The 20,194-nt window shown below is 42.8% G+C and overlaps 1 protein-coding gene across 1 annotated transcript in view; it reads right to left on the reverse strand.

Annotated features, from left to right (window-relative positions):
* Positions 1-20,194, reverse strand: part of ST6GAL2 (ST6 beta-galactoside alpha-2,6-sialyltransferase 2) — a 102,866-nt gene that overhangs the window by 37,208 nt on the left and 45,464 nt on the right. Inside the window, exons 2-3 of the mRNA XM_045835237.1 lie at positions 9,636-9,675; positions 7,131-8,092 (exon numbers count right to left, since the gene is read on the reverse strand). Coding sequence (XP_045691193.1) covers positions 7,131-8,037 — 907 coding nt within the window. The 5' untranslated portion in view covers positions 8,038-8,092; positions 9,636-9,675. The remainder of the gene's footprint in view (positions 1-7,130; positions 8,093-9,635; positions 9,676-20,194) is intronic.

The raw sequence follows: 20,194 nt of genomic DNA on the forward strand, positions 1-20,194 counted from the left end.
TGTCTGAATTTGATTATTATCAACTCAGCTGGACCACACATCCATGGAGCATTGTCCAGGGAGAAATCTCCAGCATGAAACTTTGCAAACCACTCTTGAAATGTTTAATCAGTCACAGCATCTTCTCTGTACACTGCACAAATCTTTTTATGTGTTTCAGTTGCATTTTTACTTTTCTTTAAATAATGAAGCATAATATACTGAAAATGTTGCCTATTTTCTTCCATCTTCAATGTTAAAATGGCCACACAAAAATTCACCATTTTTTTAAATGCACGCTGATATGACACCTGTCACAATACAACCAAACGAAATTGTTTCAAATGAAGTTAAAGACAACTAAGTGCTACTGGAGCCGTCTTATAGAAAACAAACAAACAAACCTTCTGGCTAACCCGATAAATACATATGTGTTGAAATTTCCTGTGTCAGCTCATGGGTTTCTCAGAAACCAGCCTGAAACCAGAGTTAATCATCAATAAGGAAATTTCCATGGGTATCTTTAGCTTCAAAAATTCTATGTACATTTCAAGTTCAACTTGGAGAAATGAAAATACCTGTTTATGAGAATAAGAAGTAAAATTATTCATTTCTGATTTGCCAAAGAACCTTGTGGATACATGCCACACTTACAGTGACCACACTCCACTCAAGTCACTAAAGGAGTTTGCTTTTTGCACCTGAGTCCTGCTATCCCTTCCTGGGGAGCATCCTTTCGAGAGATCTTGGTACTCCCTACGTACTAGAAACTTGGCATGTGTGTCACCATTAAAACCACACTACAAAAGGTGTCTCTCTTAACAAGCACTGAACTCAGAAGAATTCAGATTCCAGATTTGAGAACCAAACTGACGCACTTCTGGAACACATAATGAAGCATACAGGATACCTGGCTATGCCATCAAAAAGTCCTATCAATGTTTTTTTAGGGGAAATTTTGCAATAGTCAGCAAGCTATTACTTGCCACCAGTTTTAGTAAATAAAGCTGTAGGGTAACACAGATATACTTATTTATTTATCTATTGTTTCTAACAGCAGAGTTGAGTTGTGAGACCCTATGGCTCACAGAGCCTAAAACATTGGCTCTTAAAAACAAGAAGTTTGCCACTCTCCAGATTCTTATTTTTTGTTTTCAGGACCCTTTTACATTCTTGAAAATATGACAACTCAAAGACGTTGCATTTATTTGGATGATATCTATTGATATATACTATATTAGAGTGTAAAACAGAAGCAATTTAAATGTTTATTAATTTAAAATAACATTTATTATTAAAATACATTAACGAGTGACTTTTTAGAAGACCGTCGGTTTCTCTCAATTGCTTCTGCATCCAATCTGCTGCAATGTTTTGCTTTAGTTGAAGTACATGAAGACTCAGATGTATCATTGAAAATTGAAGGAATATTTGAAGTCTTTCCAGATTAGTAGGAAGCCTTCTTTGATTCTTCATAAAAAACTTGATAAGTGCTAGTTTTGTAAAAGGTAGTTGCAATGAGGAATGTTACACAATATCAACAAATTTTTCATACTGTTACATCAAAGCCCATTAGTTTATCTGGCTCTTGAAATAGGTAATTCACCTGTGTATAATTTTGTAACACTGCACAATGGTCATCTGGAACTATCACTTTAATAAGTGAACCAGATCTCCCAAATATTGATGTATCTTGTTATAAAATGAATAAAACTCGTGTTTGAAAGCCTGAATTTTATCATTGGCAACAAATAATGTTAGTTATTTTCCTAAAAGTGACAGATTCACTTAATTCCTTTTTGAGAGAATATCTGCCAATGCCCAAGACTGAATAAAGTCCATCAGTCACTTGTTTCAAGTGAAACTTGTGTTTCATGATAAAAATTGCTAGTTCTGCTCACAACTCACACAAATGCTTTTCAGTGGAAAACACTGTGTGTTGGTATGCAGAATGCTTTTCAAGTTATTTTGCCCTCTGTCTTAAAAACGCAGTTACTTATAGACTGAGATTTAATGATACTAACAACTTTTAGTGCTTCATCAAGGGCATCTGTTAACTGAAACTGGCACTTTTTTCTCTTATTGATATGCTTGGCAGTGAAAAATACCATGTCTAGTAGAGTTGGGTCCTGCTGCCTTGATTTATGCTAAGCAGCAATTTTATCTATCATTGCTTTTGTAACATCATTGCAAATGTCAACAGTTAAAAAAACCTTTGAGTATTATAAAAATAGTTTTCACTTTGTGAATCCATGAAAGGGTCTTGGACTCCCCAAGTATAAGCTAACCATCCTGTGTAAACTCTGACCTCAGGCAACCCTGTCTGACAGGGCAGAGCATGAGAAGAGGCTGCAAGCAATGAGGGAAACTGCAGGCACTCAGAGGTAGTCCGGAGGTACTGCCAGTTCTCCCATGAAACCATGCTGCTCTCAGACACAGCTCTGTCTAAGGGTAAGGTGAACAAGCTGAGTACCCTAAGCAGTGGCTGCATTTCAAATTAATTAGGCAATTCTAAATTCATCATACCACTCCTGAAAACTGCACAGCTTTTAAGTGCCAGAGTTCACACCAAGGTGTGTCTTAGGCCTTCAGCAACACCAGAAGGCACTTCTGTGATCTAGCTGACCTCCTTTAGAAGTGGTACAAGTCTGAAGAATTAAAAGGCCAAATTTGTGGTAGAGGCAGGGAGGTAGAGCTGAGGCTGAGTGGATGTAGACTGAAGCTCTTAAAGCTGTCTGTGAGCAGAATCTGGCAAGCCGGGAGGGCAATGTGGGGAGGACTAGTTGAGACTGTGCCCATCAGACAGACTTTTTTTGTAAATGTATGTCTGGTTATGTGTGCACCACCATGATAATGAACCTTAAAAATGAAGCTGTCCATTCACATTTAGAAAAGAAGAAACAGGACAGCAAGCACAAGGGGAATAAAGTAAGGCACCATTTCTGGAAAAGGAATTTATTTCTAGGTTGGAGCCAGTTTATGTTGACTTGAGAACCAAGTCAGTCTAAGTGCACACACTGAAGGAAGATTAAAGCCCTTCAAGGAGCAGTCAGACAGGAAGCCCACAAGCAGTCACTGCCCTGCTGTGAGCACTGTGCCCACGCCCTCTTCCTCCTCTCCTACGCTCAACCAGAAAACAAAATTGGCAAAAGTAAGGTAGCAAAAGCCTGCCTTCCTTAGGGAATTTATCTGTCTTTTGACTCCACCACCCTGGTCTGGCCTGGTCATCTTTCTTGGGACTCCTGCAGTATGACTTACTTTCTTCATGCCATCAAATCTAGGCTCTGGAGTGATCTCTCTAAAATAAAAAGTTGATCCATCACTTGTCTTCCTCAAAGATTGCAATGTCTGTCACCATGAGCCCAGGGGTCAGAGCTGGAGTTTCTGGAGACCCAGATTTGGGTTGGATGAAATCCAGGATCCATCCACTAGGCCTTCTAGGTGCCTACATTTCCTTATCCATAAGATAGGAATAATCAATCTATTACTTAGGTTTGCAAGACTCCAGCAGTTACCACATAAAAGCATTTGGTACTGTAACACCCTACCTATGATTATAACCATTGAATGAAATCTAACTTCTGGAGAAGGATGCACAAGCATATCTGGGAGCTGACCTCCTGCCCACTTATCCAGCTTTCTTTCCTCTCCTCCTAGCCCCATGCTGCCCCTCCAGCTCTCTTCTCCTGAATGCTGCATCTGTGACATGGATTTTCCTCTTCTGGGTGGTGTTTGCTAACCTCCTCTGTCCCCCTAGGCACCAGCCCTTACCATGGGTTAGGATTCTGCTGTCTTCCTTATCAGTTTATGTCTCTTTCAGTCCTTCTTCTAACCATGGTATTTCCATTGCCAGTTCTCAGTCTATTATCCCCATTAGACTATGGAGGAGGATTTGAGGTTTATGTCTGTTCCCTATTCATCTTTGGGTCACTAATCACTAGCATAGTTATCAGGCCTCAGAGATGGGGATCAATAAATACTCAATGCTTGTTGAATGACTATATGAGCTTTCTTGCTTTTATTTATTTGTTGGTTGGTTTGTTTATTTTTGTAAGAGGAGATGGCAAATCCAGACTCTGCCCCCTGGGGAGTACTACATGCTCCACTCCCTACATATTTTCTCCCCCCTTTTCTCACACACTTGCCAGAATTTGAGTTTCAAGTACACAGGTCCTGATCTCCCATATTAAGGCCACCACTGTTAGATCAGAGTAAACAGTTCTCTGAAGTGTGTTTCCACAGGACTGCTGGCAGATGAACTCACTACCAAATTGTTGTTTATATGTATGGATGAAAAAATATCTCACTGATTCCAGGAAAGAATGTCCCATATTTCCAAAACAGTTCAGTTTGCTTTTCAATAACATATTCAAAGTGGAGGTGTTGACAACTGTTACAATGTTTTTAAAAACAATTACAGAGTATGACTCAGTCTAACAGAGCTGGGAAACAGGACTGCACTGACAATAGAACCAGCAGAGGGAGCTAGAGGGAAGCCAGCCAAAACAGAAACCTGAGGGCAATTGAGTTTCCTCTGTGGGTGAGGGATGGTGATTGCTAAGTATTCAGGGCCAGTTCACTGGCAGGGGGCCTGCTGGCTGCACTGACATGAAGCTAGCTAGCCCCAGGTACTTTCCTAGCTCTGCCCTCAGTTTTTCTTAATAAGACTATGTTTTTGAGTCTTTTTGATCTTCACTTAGCAAACCCACAAGAGATTTTTAGGGGTCAAGATGAATTTAGCTAAATAGTACAGCATGCCTCAATATTCCAGGTTGCCTGGAGGAATCCACTGGTGACTTTGTATTTATTAAGAGAACCATTAACAACTATATGTTGATAAGCATGTACACATTCTTATCAAGGTGGTGAGTAGGAAGGAGAAACTCACCACCTCACATGGGCAAGTGCTGATGCTAAGAGATAGTATCTTATAAAAGTGAAGGAGTTTTCATTTTTACAATTGTATTATGCTTTGATAATATATTCTTAAAATGGTAGGTACAAAACTGGATTCAAAGGAACCTAAGCAAAACAACACAAAACTGTAAATACTTGTGTTTTTCAGTTAAGATTCTACAATTCTAATCGCAAAGCCTCATGAGAGTGCATACAATATAAATTAAATCTGGATACTAGAAATTAACAAAGATATAAGTGACATTTCCTGTTCCTCCAAAGCATGTAATGTCCAGTGTCTTTCACACTCTGTTCCAAATTCTGAAGAGTTTATGAGACTCTGGTCAGAGACATTTATGGCAGAATAAAGAGCAGGGCAATTCTCACTAACAGGCAAGAGCAATCCAATTTGCAGCTATAATTCAGAGGTGTTTAAAACACTGCAAAACAAAACCAGAAGCCAGTTACTGCCTGCTTTACAGCATAATACTTAAATTCCTTCTTACATTATTAACAATGGTCCTGGAAACGAGAAAGAACTGTGGCATTACTTCACTCCAGGGACCTGTACACCACTGTTTTCCCTCATCAATTGCAGGCTGCTCTGCTCCAGCTTTGGCTACACATTTATGTGACACATGGACAGTGTTATTATAAGACTGCTGTAATGTCAGCACAGGGATCCTGGGACTCCAGACCTCAAGTCTAGACTTGTATTATTTTTTTAACTTTAAAAATATTTCACTTTCAGTCTCATTCCCAAGAACATCTGAGATGAGGTCTGGGTGGTGAAGCCTGATTAGGATGTCATCCCTCCATCTAAAAAATGGCTGATATTCAGAATGTCAACCACTCCTAAAGGATACAGAACAGCTAATGGGTCCAGGAAACAAAAGGTATTCCTTTCTAATGAGTAGGTTATGCCCCCTGAATGTCACTTCCAGATTAATTACAAGCAACACTACCTATTGTGAGAATGAATTAGATTCGGTTGTTTTACATTGGCACTTCAGGCTGAGTCTGTGTCTGATTCACATTTATCCTTTGGCACTGAGCACAGAAACTGGTACATAGTGGGGGCTAAATACTTGTTTGTTAAATAAGTTAATGGGCTTAAAGGGCCAAGCTGCTTGCTCACTGGTACAGCAACAGAATTAGCCTGAGAATGGAGGGAAGCTGAAGTCCTTAGAGCAAAGACTGAAGTTTCCTGAAGAAGGAATTCTACGTCGAGGCTGTAACCCTGAGTTTCCCACCTGCCAGCCTGTCCTACAGATTTTGAGCTCCCGATATTAACTCTTACATGAATTTCCAGACCACCTGCTTGCCCTAGAAATTACAGAATTATCAGTCCCAACAACCACAAGAGCAAGCCCTTAAAATAAATCTCTTTCTCTCTACATATATATCCCATCAGTATGTTTCTCTGGATAGGCTTAATTACAGGAACTATGAAACAGACTGTCCTCAAGGCTCTTGACATGGATTTGAAGATGGGAGTCTGGGATGTAGTCCTGTGATTTACCATTTGAGAGAAGATCCCTGCTAGGTGCACCAGCTATGACCAAAGGTGAGATTGGTACCAAGGGGTCAAAGGTCAGAACTCACTTTAGCAATAGGAAACATGTTTTCTCAACAGCAATCGGGCTGTCCTCAAAGCCCACACATCGGTTTAGTGACCAATTACAATCATCATGAATACTACTCTGTGGAGGTGGCATGCCTAACCACCTTTGCCCCGTGGGAATTTTCTTTCCTTTCTCACCCTCTTATTTATGTCCCATAATTCTTCCACACTACAGGTTCATCAGGCTTTTGAAGATCAGGCTGGGAGACTATCAACTTAGAACATGGCTTCTAAGGGAGCTGAATCCAGAGACCGGGCAGCGAGGAAGGTCACAGCTGCAAAAGGTGGGGGTGCTGGCCTTCCATGCCTCCTGGCACCCAGCAATGGGGAGCACATCTCTGCTCTAAAACTGCCTGCCTCAAAGGATACCTCTGCTAGGATCCCAAACAGGGTCTTTCAGACCCAACTACGAAAACAAACAAACAAACAAATAATAAATAAAGAAAGAAGAAGAAAGAAAGAAAGAAGAAAGGAAAAAAGAAAGAAAGGAAAAAGAACTCTTCAGCTAACGTCCAGAACACTCAGCGCTAAGCCCCAAGTGTGCCCTGCCAGTGGGAATCAGAGGAAAGTGGAGACACAGCCAGCTCTACTGAAGCACCAAGCCCAGCAGAATCCCTATGACCACACCCACCTATCTCCTCCCCCAAGGAGGAGTTGAGGATGGCGCCGGCAGACATGACAACAGCGCAGGAGCGCAAGCCGCGCGGGTGTAGCTGGCTGAGTGGCACGGTGGGGACTAGAGCTCGCCAGCCCAGGGCAGAGAAGGGGGGCTCCGTGCCATCGAGAGTACGCACTCGCACCCGGCGCCGCAGGGCGCACAGCAGAGCCGATCGGCTCCGCCCGGCCGCCCGCCTCCCGCGGAAACGCACGCCGTGCTTATTAGCGGTCATGTAGTCTCTCATGGCCTTCTGCAGGCGCGGGTTGAGCATCTTGGAGGAGACGTTTCCCTTCCACAGCCGGTGCAGGAAGGTCCTAGACATGGGGGAATACAGCCTGTCTCCATCGTCGCCCTCCTCCAGCAAATGGCTGCTCCTCTGATGCAGGTGCCTTTTCTTCACCGTTGATAACCCCTCCCGCTGGCCAGGGTGTCTGGGGGAAAGCGACTCCCATGTCCCCTGAGTATGGCTGTGAGGCCCTCGCTGACCAGCAGCAAAAATATAGTCGTTGTCCTCCGAGTAGAAAGTACTTTGAGATTTTCTTCCAATCTGGGATGAAAAGAACTCGTCTTTATTTTCAACCACACTTTGCACCTGGGCCCATTTCTGCCGGTGGAGAGGCCCTGTGGCGTGTCCATCAAGCAGCCCCTTGTTTGCCTCCACGCTTTCTGGCAAGGAGGGCTCCTGCATAGCACCCATGATGGCCCTCTGCTTCCCCTGCATGGGCAGGACCCTCCTGGTCTCCAGGAAGGCAAAGGAGCTGGGTGCAGGCTCAGCAGGGTTGCTGTCAGTGAAGTAAACAAATATCACCAGGAAGAAGATCCCCCAAGCAAATATCCCACAAAGCGTTCGTAGTCTCCACTGCTTCAAGTGAGGTTTCATGGCAGGGCTCTGAGGTCAGCAGCTGGCATCCTAAAGCAGCAAGGAGAGAATGACCCTGTAAAACAGTTAGGTTTACAGTTAGCCAATGTGGACATCTGCCAGACATCACTGGGGATGATCTATCTTTGCAGTGTTCCTGTTGAGGAGGGTCAGAATGGGCACCAGAAACCGGGATCATTGGGAAGCTTTTGCTAAATTCAGCTGTCATATTTCCCCCAACCTCCAACTTCTGCAAAGGGTCCCACCATCTCAGCTGAGAGTCTTGGGAGAGAGGAGGTGGAGTAGATGTATATTTAGAAATCCTGTCCTGGTCACTCAGTGATGGGTTTGTCTCCCCACTTTTATAGCTGCTTAAAATAGGGACCATCCCAACAACCTCTCCCTGGAACTGGGTTTATGGAATTATAATTTGATTAAACAAAACAGGAGAGTTGAGCAGAGTTTGCCAACTCTTACCTGCTGAGCTTTAAGTTTTTGGTCATCTGATGACCAAAAACTTAAAGCTCATATATTGTACAGCAATATTGCTGTGTGAAATTCCTAAGGGACGGCAACCATATCTGATTTCCCATGGTTTCCCACAGGCCTAGGAGGCTGCCTGAAACACACCAGAAGTCCACCCATGGTTCTGAATTGCCAGTGCTTCAGTATATGTTGCTGAAGGGGGATGTTATGCCAAGGTGTCTGTGGACTTCAATAGTGCCTCAAATAATCCTACCTACTTCATCCTCAACTTGAGTTTCTTAGGGAATAAGAGTGAAGTGTGTTAAGATTTTACATAAGGGAGGAGATGAGGAGAGAGCTGGCTGATTCTAGATGAACCTTCATCCAAGAAAGGGTGAAAAATGGGCAGAGATGAGAAGTATAAGATGAAATGTAAGGGAGAAGGAACCTCTTTTCCATACTGTATTGCAACTGTATTATTGCTACACTGATACCTGAGTGGTACAGTGCTTGGTATTAAGAGAAACAATAAAAACATTAATAAGAAATGTAACTAAACTTCAGTAATGTAAGCCAAGCACCAGAAAGGCAAAAACATACAGCATGTTTGTGGAATAATAATTGAGCCTGCTGCACTTAAAGCAGAGAGCACAGCACTCAGCACCAGCAGACAATTAATGTGAGCTGAAAGAATGACATGAGGCTGTGTGTGTGCATGTCAGCATTTGCAAGCATGCATGGCTGTGTCTTTGGGGGACACTGTTGATAGAAGTAGGGAGACTATTTGTTGAAAACAACTGGAAAGCTAGGGCCTTTCAAGCCATGGGGACCTCGAGGGCATACCTGGATATCTGGGCTGTATGCGACATGGGAAGAGTGAAGTTCTACGAGCAAGGGCATGCTGTTTGCCTGGGCTTTAGGAAGATGTCATTGTAGCAGGTAAGACAGGACAGGGAGGTGTGTTAAGAGGAGGTCATTAGTACAGATCAGACAGGGCTAGTGAGAGGAGCTCATGGGGAAATCAGTGACCTGTGTCATACTTCCCTAACATAGGCTGCCCGCTACTACAACACCAAGGCATGTGAGGGGTAGCCATAATACACAACAATGCTGGGAGTTTTACTCAGATAAACACAAATAAAAATGAGTCATACCTATGTCAGAGTAGTCCCCATACGAAGCTATAAACAGCCTCTGGTGGAAAAAAAAAAGCCAAAGTGAGAAAACACATTTGCCTTAAAGATGGATACAAATTCTTTGACTCTTGTCCTGTGGTGAGATGGGGTCTATGCCTTCTTGCCTTGAATAAGGGTTGGGGGAGGGTCTGTGACTTCTTTGATTTGTTATCAGGCCTAGATCTAGCTGATGCCACTTTATGTCTCTTAAACAGCTCACTGTAGGGGAATCCAGACACCCACAAAGATGTCTCTGTAACTTCAGTCCACCATGCATTGAGGAAGCCCAAGCTAGCCATGTGGAAAGCCCACATGGACTGAGAGGTAGATGCCCAACCTTCCCTGAGCTATTGCAGCCTTCCCTGCCAAATCCTGGATGGCCAGCCCAGTAGAGCTTTCAGATGTTTCTAGTCTCAGCCACCTCTGACTATAGCCTCATGGAAAACCCTGAGTAAGAACCTAGCTGAACCAGTCAACACACAGAACCACGAATGATAATGACAGATTGTTGTTCCAAGCCACTGAATTTTGAGGTGATTTGAATTTTGAGAAGATCAGAAGAGTTTATTGGAACAGGCTCTAATAAAAATGCCAAATGAGAAGTGTCCAGAATGAGTCCAACAATTGTGGCATCTTTGAGGTAGGTGAGAGTGTAGTCTCTCAGAGGGATTATATAAAATGCAACATTCATTCAAATGCATAAATTATGGCTTTTCAAAAAGTGTTTGCTTTACTTTGTCTTCTTATGAAAGTAAGTCTATAGATTTCACATACAGTCATAAATTAAGTACACATACATAGAATGTGCTTTCACCAAGCCAGAGATTCTGATGCCAAGAAATGAACACAGAAGAAATAATACCAGCAGTTAACTTTCTATATACCAGACCCTGTGCTCAGTTAGCACTTTCCCTGGATTATCTCACTTAGCTTCTAAGCACCTGGTAAGGTAGGAAATACTGCTATGTTCATTTTAGAGATGAAAAACTGAACCTCAGAGAGACTAAGTAACCTGCCCAAAGCCCCAGAGAAAGCAAGAGATAGTGCATGCAAACCCATCTGCTTGACTTTGGGGCTCTTGACACTTTTGACCCTAATTTCTGATTCTATCTGATCATACCAACTGAAGTGTTATTTTCTTTTTTTTAATATATTTTATTGATTATGCTATTACAGTTGTCCCATTTCCCCCCTTCACTCCCCTCCACCCTGTATACCCTTTCCCACCCACATTCCCCCCTTTAGTTCATGTCCATGTGTCATACTTATGAGTTCTTTAGCTTCTACATTTCCCGTACTATTCTTGCCCTCCCCCTATCTATTTTCAACCTACATTCTATGCTACTTATTCTCTGTAACATTTCCCCCTCTCCCCTCCTCCCACCCCCCTGTTGCTAACCCTACATGTGACCTCCTTTTCTGTGATTCTGTTCCTGTACTAGCTGTTCGCTTAGTTTCTTTTGGTTTTGCTTTAGGTGTGGTTGTTAATAATTGTGAGTTTGCTGCCCTTTTACTATATGTTTTTTCTTTATCTTCTTTTCTTAGATAAGTCCCTTCATAAGGGATAAGCATTCCATAAAATAAGGGCTTGGTGATGATGAACTCCTTTAATTTGACCTTATCTGAAAAGCACTTTATCTGCCCTTCCATTCTAAATGAGAGCTTTGCTGGATAGAGCAATCTGGGATGTAGGTCCTTGCTTTTCATGACTTGGAATATTTCTTTCCAGCCCCTTCTTGCCTGTAAGGTCTCTTTGGAGAAATCAGCTGACAGTCTGATGGGAACTCCTTTGTAGGTTACTGTCTCCTTTTCTCTTGCTGCTTCTAGGATTCTCTCCTTCGTTTTTACCTTGGCTAATGTAATTATGATGTGCCTTGGTGTGTTTCTTCTTGGGTCCAACTTCTTTGGGGCTCTCTGAGCTTCCTGGATTTCTTGGAAGGCTGTTCCCTTTGCCAGATTGGGGAAGTTCTCCTTTATTATTTGTTCAAATACATGCTCAATCTGTTGCTTTTCCCCTTCCCCTTCTGGTACCCCTACAATACGGATGTTGGAACGTTTAAAGATGTCCTGGATGCTCTTAAGCTTCTCCTCATTTTTTTGAATTCTTATTTCATCATGCTATCCTGCTTGGTTGATTCTATCTTCCTCTGGTTCACTGTATTGTTTTGAGACCCAGTTTCCTTCCCTTCACTATTGGCTCTCTTCTGTGTATCTTCCTTCATCTCTTTTATAGTAACCTGCATCTTTTCATCTAATTTGCACCCAAAATTGTTGGGAACCGCCCTGCCTGGTATCAGAAGCTGTAACCCCCACCTAGGCTAAGGCTAAGGGAATGCCCTTGGAACCGTAAGCCAGCAAGGAGACAAAAGCTTATCTCCCTGACAGGAGCGCTGTTTTTGCTGCTTCATTCATAAGTGAACCCCAAAGCTTGGTCGGTTAGCCAAAGACGGGTAAGATTTCCCAAGGGGGGAATTACCTAAGACAGGCATGATCACTTTGGGAGGCCCCCCAAAAGAAGGACTTTGTGGGCTGCAGCAAAAGGGGGTGATGGACCCTCGCTCCTCGGCTTTGGCATAGCCTGAGTTCTCATGTCTGGGAGAAAATCTCCTTATCTCTTGGTTGCCTTAGTTCCCATGCTCCACCTAAGCCTGAAATAATGACAGGGTGGTGCAGCTCTGTGCTGAAAAGAGCAGATTCCCCGGTGATCAGGCCTAAGAAAGAACATGTAAATTACCGTGAAACCTCCTTTGTTTAGAATGCTCTCAATTGAATGAGAATGCTCCAAGGAGGAAGTTAGTTTGTTCCTCAAAGTCTTACAGCTCTTTGACCCTGACTCAAAATAGACCCTCGGACTTCCTTGTTTTCTATGGTTCCTTACTTCCCTCTAATGAGTACTGTACTTTACCTGAATTATGCAAAACAAGCCCAATAAAAGCAGGTTTGGACGGTAAATTGGCATGCTCCCCACTAGAGGGGGTGGCCATTTCGTCCCTACTTCTCCACAGAAACTAGTTTGTCTCTGTGCATGTTTTTTCTCGCGTGTTTTCGACGAGCCATCCACAGCGTTTCGTGATCACTGCTGGCTGGTGACCCACACGTCACAAAATCAACCAATTCCATGAGCTTTCTGATCACCAGTGTTTTGAACTGTGCATCTGATAGATTGGCTATTTCTTAGTTGCTCAAAAGGATGAGTCCTGGAGGACTGATCTGTTCTTCTGTTGGAAACATGTCTCTCCCTGTCCTTTTTTTCCCTTTTTTTTCTGGTCTGGTCGCTCTTGTTACAGTGGGGGGTGGAGCCTTAGGTGTTAACCAGGGCTGGGCACCCCAGTCGCTAGATTGTGACATTATACGTGGGGGCGGGGGCGGGAGGCAACAATGGCAGTAGTTCCATTCTCCTGGGATCTCAGTCCCTTCTCTGTGATCCTGGGCTGCGAGCTCTGCCCTGGTCCACAATCGCCGCCTCCCTGGGTCCGCCAGCCGCAGCTTGTGTACTCAGGGTCCACCACTGCATTCTTGGTGCCAAGTTTTCCCTGACCTCCGCGTGCCGCCAACCTGCCCCTGCCCGGCTCATCCTCTTGGCCCCTCCTACTAGTCTGGATGTACAGGTCTACTTCAACTTCTTGGCTGTCCGACTTCCATTCAGATAAATCCTCTATCAGTTCTGGGTGTTATTCTAGTTCTAAATTGTTGTTGTTCTAATCTTGGTTGTGTGTGGAGGTACAGTGCATCCACATATTCCTCCATCTTGCCGGAAGTCTCCTCTGAAGTGTTATTTTCTAAATAAACCATATTAAACTATCTGTGGGGAAGGATTTTTTCCTATAAATTGTCACAGTCTGATGATTTTATATTTCCATTCCTGAATGGCTTGACAGTGTCCTAGTTTCTAGATGCTTATCATCATTTTATGCATATTTCAATCAGGGACTGAGACCAGTTTATAGATGCCACACTTGGAGTAGAATCTGCTAAATGATCTTTCTAAACCTGCCCACTCAGGAGACAGTGCTTCAAACTGTAATGCCCAACATGAAGATATAAAACTGATATCAGTATTTTAACATTTGTATTAGAAATAAGAAAAGTATCCTTAATAACAGTTATTCTGCTTCCCCTCCCACTGAGCACATTGCAACACAATTCTAAGTCTAACCACTAGGGTCAGCACAGTTCCACAAGATTGCCCCCACTTTAGACACCAGCCTTAATTTATATCCCCAAAGTCACCTGCACTTCTCACCATTTGGTGACTGGCCTGGGAGGTCCCCACAATATCCTTCAGGTTGGATCATTTGCTAGAATGACTTACAGAACTCAGGAAAATTATGCTATACTAATGATTAAAGTTTTGTCTTTTGAAGGGATATATGTAGTTCAAGGTGTGTGTGTATGAAATGGAGAGAGATTCCATGCTTCCATGTCCACTCTCCATGGTCAGGCAGCATCATTCTCTTGGGACATCTATGTGTTTACCAATCGTGAATATTCACTGAGCCTGGGCATTCAGAGTTTTTATTGGGGTTCCATTATATAGGCATGACTGATTGAATCATCAGCCATGTGATGGTTCATTATGTGATGCTCCATGTGATGGAACATTATGCTAAGTGAAATGAGCCAGGCAGTGGAAGACAAATGCCATATGATTTCACCTATAAGTGGAACCTAATCAGCAAAACAAACAAGTGAGCAAAATAGAACCAGAGACATGGAAAAAAAGAACAAATTGACAGTGACCAGAGGGGAGGAGGGGGGAATAACGGGGGAAAGAAAGGTAGGGGTCAAGTCAAGGTACATGTATAAAGGACCCATGGACAAGGACAATGGAGTGGAGGATTGAATATGGGAGGTGGGGGTGGGTAGGGCAGGGAAGAGTAATGGGGACAACTGTAATTGAACAAGAATATATAAAAAAAAGGAAAAAATAAAATAAAGTTGGAAACAAATAAGAATCATTGACCATGTGATTGAATTCAATTTCCAGTCTTCTCCTCTCCCCAGAGGTCAGGTTGGCCTAAAGTCCCCTGCCCTCTAATCACAGTATAAATCATTCTGGTGACCAGCCTCTATTCTGACACTATCTAGGGGCCCACTAAGATTCACCATGTTAGCATAATAAAGACACTCCTATCACTGAAGAAAATGTAAGGGTTTTAGAAACTCCATTCCAGGGATCTAGGACAAAGAGCAGACAAAAGATTAAACTACCATAAACTCCAGTAGTTAATTTAAAAGGCAGTCTTTCTGTTTCTGGTGGAAATCATCATCTCTGGATTATGCTGCAAGAGCTCTGGGGACTTATTCCAGTGGATTACTAATAAACAGAAACTGGAGCTCTGGCCAGATGGCTCAGTTGGTTGGGGGCATTGTCCCATGCACTAAGGGGTTGCCAGTTTGATCCCTAGTCAGAGAACATACCTAGGTTGTGTGTTCAATCCCAGGTCTGGGTGCATGTGGGAGACAAGAGATTACTGTTTCTCCTTCACATCAATGTCTCTCTCTCTCTCTCTCTCAATAAAAACATATCCTCTAGTGAGGATTAAAATAATTTTAAAAAATATAATGGGAAATGGAGGCTCCTTCAGCATTTGCTTGAGAGAATATTTTTAAAATACAAAGTAAAAAAGAGTATGTGCATATAATTGCAGTAGATGAAATAATGAACAGGAAACCTTGGTAGGTTGGGGAGGAACTAGAAACCTATGGCCTTGTGGACTGGGACTGAGGACCTGCGTCTTGCATGGCAGATAGCTCTTAGCTGCCTCAGTTCAGCAGAACCAAGAAGCCACAGAAGCAAGAGCTGAGAACGTGAACCTGCTAAATTTCACATCCAGAACAGAGCTTCAGACATATATATATATATATAAAATCATTATACAGAAACATCTAGTTCCCAACCCAATACATATAAAGTCTTTTTCTCCCCCTATGGGGAGAATACAGACACAAAAGGGAGGGAGAAGAATGGGAGAAAGTCTTTGGACACAGAGAAAGTTCAGAAAAAGCCTAGCTGGGAAGAGGGAGCTGCTGTGGGGCCAGGGCCCTGGGAAAGATTTTGTCCTCCCTACCTTCTTTTCTGGGAAGTAGAAAGGGTGGGATTTTTGAAGCTCTCCAAGCACCGTGAAAGGAGTTAACTATTACAATGCAAAGAGTGGGGAGGCTAAGATGGCATCAGAGTAGGAAGGAGCAGATTCAGTTTCCCTCTGCTCAGGGGAGAAAATCCTGGCTGATCTATGGAGTAGAGAAGCAAGCAACCAACATACTTCAGCGTCTGTGAAAATAGGGAACCAAGGATTGTGGCGGAACCATAAAACTGGACCCTAAGAAGAGTGCTGCAACAGGGTAGGGTCCCAGGGACCAGTGTGGGGTCCAGGGGCTGCAGCCCCAGGCCCAGTGCCCGCTGCCAGGGTTGCCACAGAGTCCTTGGGAGAGAGCCTGGACAACTGCTCCCTCCCCAGGCAAACAAGGTCTGAACAGCACTGAGAGGAATCCAGGTGCTAGCAAACACACAAGGGCTCTGAGCACCTTTGGAGGCTGTGGACACTGGAGGGGCTGGGTCGTGCAGTGGGCCCTGATCCCCATAGTCACCAGTCTGGCTGGAGAGTTTGGCTGCAGGAGAAGCCAGGCGATTGTGTGGAGTGGCAGGCTTGAATAGGAAGAATTTCTCAAGAGGAAGGAGTGAAAAGACAGACACTGTTTGGGGAATTCTCCTAAAGTAATTAATCACTCCAGCCTCCCTGCCACCCAGCCGTGGGCGCACTCGGGCACGCGCACGTGGGGAGAGCATCCCCGCACTTCAGTCCACAACGGTAACCCTGGGGAAAGACCTGATTCCCACACCCAGGGCGCAAGGCTGAGGACCCACTTTAGCCTCCCAGACAGTGCGGGAGCCAGTGTGAGCTCCAATGAACAAGCAAGAAAAGCCATACCAATCACCCCTCAGCCTGCCGCAGCCAGCAAGAGCAGAAACACCAGTTTGGCCACTTTGAAGCGGAGAGATTTTTAATTTTATTCTATTTTTTAACAAGTCTTAATTTTTAAATTTTTATTGTTTTTATTCTCTTTTGATTTCTTTTTCTTCTCTTTCCTGCTTTCTTGTTTTATTCCTTCCTCCTTTCTTTCCTCCTATTTTATCTCTTCTTCTTTCCTTCATCTGCCCTTTTATTTTTACTTTTTAAATTTTTTTCTAAATACCTACAAATGAGACAAAATCCTGGATCTGTGAAGGGACCAAAGTTGAACCCAAAGAAGGGGCATCACAACAGCTGGGACAGTGAGACAAATTTTACTCTGCTATTACAGAGAACCTGCAAATTATTGCATATTTGTATTATTATTATTTTTCCAGTATTCTTACATATTTTTTAATAGTGTTTTTTTATCCCTCTTCTTCCTGTATAGTCTTCTTTGCCTAGCTGGTTATACTGTATCATTTGACAGGTTTCCCCTGTTCTCTCTTTCATAGTGCATTGCTAATTTACTGTCTTTCATGTCACCTGTGTTTCTTTAGCACACTACTCAAGGTCCTATACTCCCTATTCTTATTATCCAGATCATATAGATTTTGTCATATGATTGTTGCTCTAATATTATTGTAAGTAATAGCTGTTCCACACAATTGTAAGTACTTCACAACAGCCTTCTCGGATCTTAGCCCACTTCAGTTCCCTGAACTCTATTACTGCAGTTGTTAACTCTATTCTCTCACACACTACACCTATTTACTATCCTTTACCCTCACCTTACCTCAGAATCTGACCTCCCACAACCTCACTGCTTTATAGATCCAACTCACAATCCTTCCTTCCCAAACAAGAGTCTTATCTTCTTTCCATCCTTTCTAAAAATCAGCTAGCTGGGTGGAAGATCACAGTTAACACTATACATAGTCAAAGGATCTCCTATCTCTTCTCTACTTGCTGCTAATGTAAATATTATAGAATACGCTCCTGCTGTCTTTTTTAAATGTATTCTTTTTAAAAAGATTATTTATTTATTTATTCTTAGAGAGGGAAGGGACGGAGAAGAGAGATCGAGAGAAACATCAATGTGTGGTTACTGGGGGCCGTAGCCTACAACCCAGGCATGTGCCCTGACTTGGAATCAAACCTGTGACACTTTGGTCCTCAGCCCGTGCTCAATCCACTGAGCCACGCCAGCCAGGGCTCTCCTGCTGTCTTAAACCATTTTGCCTTCCCCCTCCAACTGACCACAAAAAAGAGTAGGTGGAGGCAGTGAATACCAGGATACCCACTGGAAGAGGAAGCCCAACAACAAAGGAACCACTAACAGATAACACAGAAGAAGGGGAAGGAGGGAGTGCTAACCACACAAACCTCAATCCAGGACCTATCTGGAAATACAGCTAAACAGTAGAGACAGTACTCAATACAAACAACTGAACAAGAGCAAGAGAGAATTCTCAAAACCTTATACACATGGAAGAACCAGCTTCAACACAGCCTGCCCTCACCAGCACAACAAAATACAGGAGGTGGTGGACAGAGTGACCCTCATTTAACCAGTTGGTGGGAAGGAACCACCAAAGAAAGACCCAACAACAATAAAAACCCAAAGGCAAACACAAAGCCAACATAAAAGACAACCCAAGACCAGTGAGCTTGGGAGATCAAGGAAACTGCACCACTGAATCTCACAGGTATTCTATCACAGAAGTTCACACCATACCCCAGGGAGCCAGAACAGATCAATTTAAGAAGCTGAGGCTAACAAGAAGAGTCTCACAAACAATGGGAAGACAAAGAAACAATCCCCAAATGAAAGGAAAGGAGGAAGCCTCAGAAAGTATGCTAAATGAAATAGAAGCAATTCAACTATCAAATATTGAGTTCAAAGCAATGATTGTCAGGAAGCTCAATGAGCTCACAATGAGCTACCAGAAACTACAGGGAAGCTACAATGATCTCACTGAAAACTATATCAACATGAAAAAGGAAATAGAAACTATCAACAAGGGCCAAGAGGAAATGAAGAATACAATTTCTGAACTGAAGAACACAGTAGAAGGAATGAAAAGCAGGATTGATGAAGCAGAAGATCAGATTACTGAGCTAGAGGACAAAGTAGAAGAAAACACCCAGAAAGAGCAAGAAAAGGAAAAGAGGCTCAGAAAGAATGAAGAGGGATTAAGAGAAATGCAAGACAATATGAAACGCAATAATATCTGTATAATAGGGATACCAGAAGGAGAAGAAGAGCAAGGGATAGAAAACGTATTTGAAAAAGTAATAATGGAAAACTTCCCTAATTTGATGAGAGAAAAAGTCACACAAATCCAGGAAACACAGAGAGTTCCAGTCAAGAGGAACCCAAAGAGGGTCACAACAAGACACATCATAATTAAAATGGCAAAATACCAAGACAAAGAGAGAATCTTAAAAGCAGCAAGGGAGAAACAGGAAGTAACATACAAGGGAGCCCCAATAAGGTCAGCAGCTGACTTCTCAATGGAAACACTCCAAGCCAGAAGAGAACGGCAAAAAATATTCCAAGTAATGAGAAAAAGAGGTCTACAACCAAGGCTACTTTACCCAACAAGGCTCTCAATCAAGATAGAAGGCCAAATAAGAAGCTTCCCAGACAAAAGAAGTCTAAAAGAATAAACCTCCACCCAACCAGCTCTGCAAGAGATGCTAAAGGGCCTGCTCTAAGGAAAGAAAGGGAAAGAGAGGGAGAGGGAGAGGGAGAGGGAGAGGGAGAGGGAGAGAGAGAGAGATGGAGGAGAACACAGGTATGAAAATGGCAATGAATAAGTACCTATCAGTAATAACCTTAAATGTAAATGGATTAAATGCTCCAATCAAAAGACACAGAATAGCTGAATGGATAAGAAAACATGACCCACACATATGCTGCCTACAAGAGACCAACCTCAGGACAAAAGATCTACACAGATTAAAAGTGAAGGGCTAGAAACAAATTTTCCAAGCAAATGGACAGGAAAAAAAAGCCAGGGTAGCAATACTCATATCAGACAACATAGGCTTCCAAAAAACGTCCATAAAAAGAGACCCAGAAGGTCACTTCATAATACTCAAGGGAAGAATCCATCAGAAAGACATACACATTGTAAATATATATGCACCCAACATAGGAGCACCCAAATACATACAGAAAATCTTAGAGGACTTTAAGAAGGATATTGACAGCAACACAATTATAGTAGGGGATTTTAACACCACACTATCAAAAATGGACAGATCTTCCAAACAAATGATCAAAAAAGATATTGTGGCATTGAACAATGTCACAGAGGAAATGGACTTAACTGATTTACATAGAGCCCTTCATCCCAATAAAGCAAAATACACATTCTTTCAAACACACATGGAACATTTTCAAAGATAGACCACATGACAGGACACAGAGCAAGCCTCAACAAATTTAAGAAAATTGAAATTATACCAAGCATTTTCTCTGACCACAGGGAACTGAAACTAGAAATCAATCCCCTGGGAAGAAACCCAAAACACTCAAAATCATGGAGAATGAATAGCATGCTATTAAACCATGAA

The sequence above is a fragment of the Phyllostomus hastatus genome, unplaced genomic scaffold, assembly GCF_019186645.2.
Source record: "Phyllostomus hastatus isolate PE091 unplaced genomic scaffold, TTU_PhHast_1.1 phas_contig_2, whole genome shotgun sequence".
Lineage (NCBI taxonomy): Eukaryota > Metazoa > Chordata > Mammalia > Chiroptera > Phyllostomidae > Phyllostomus > Phyllostomus hastatus.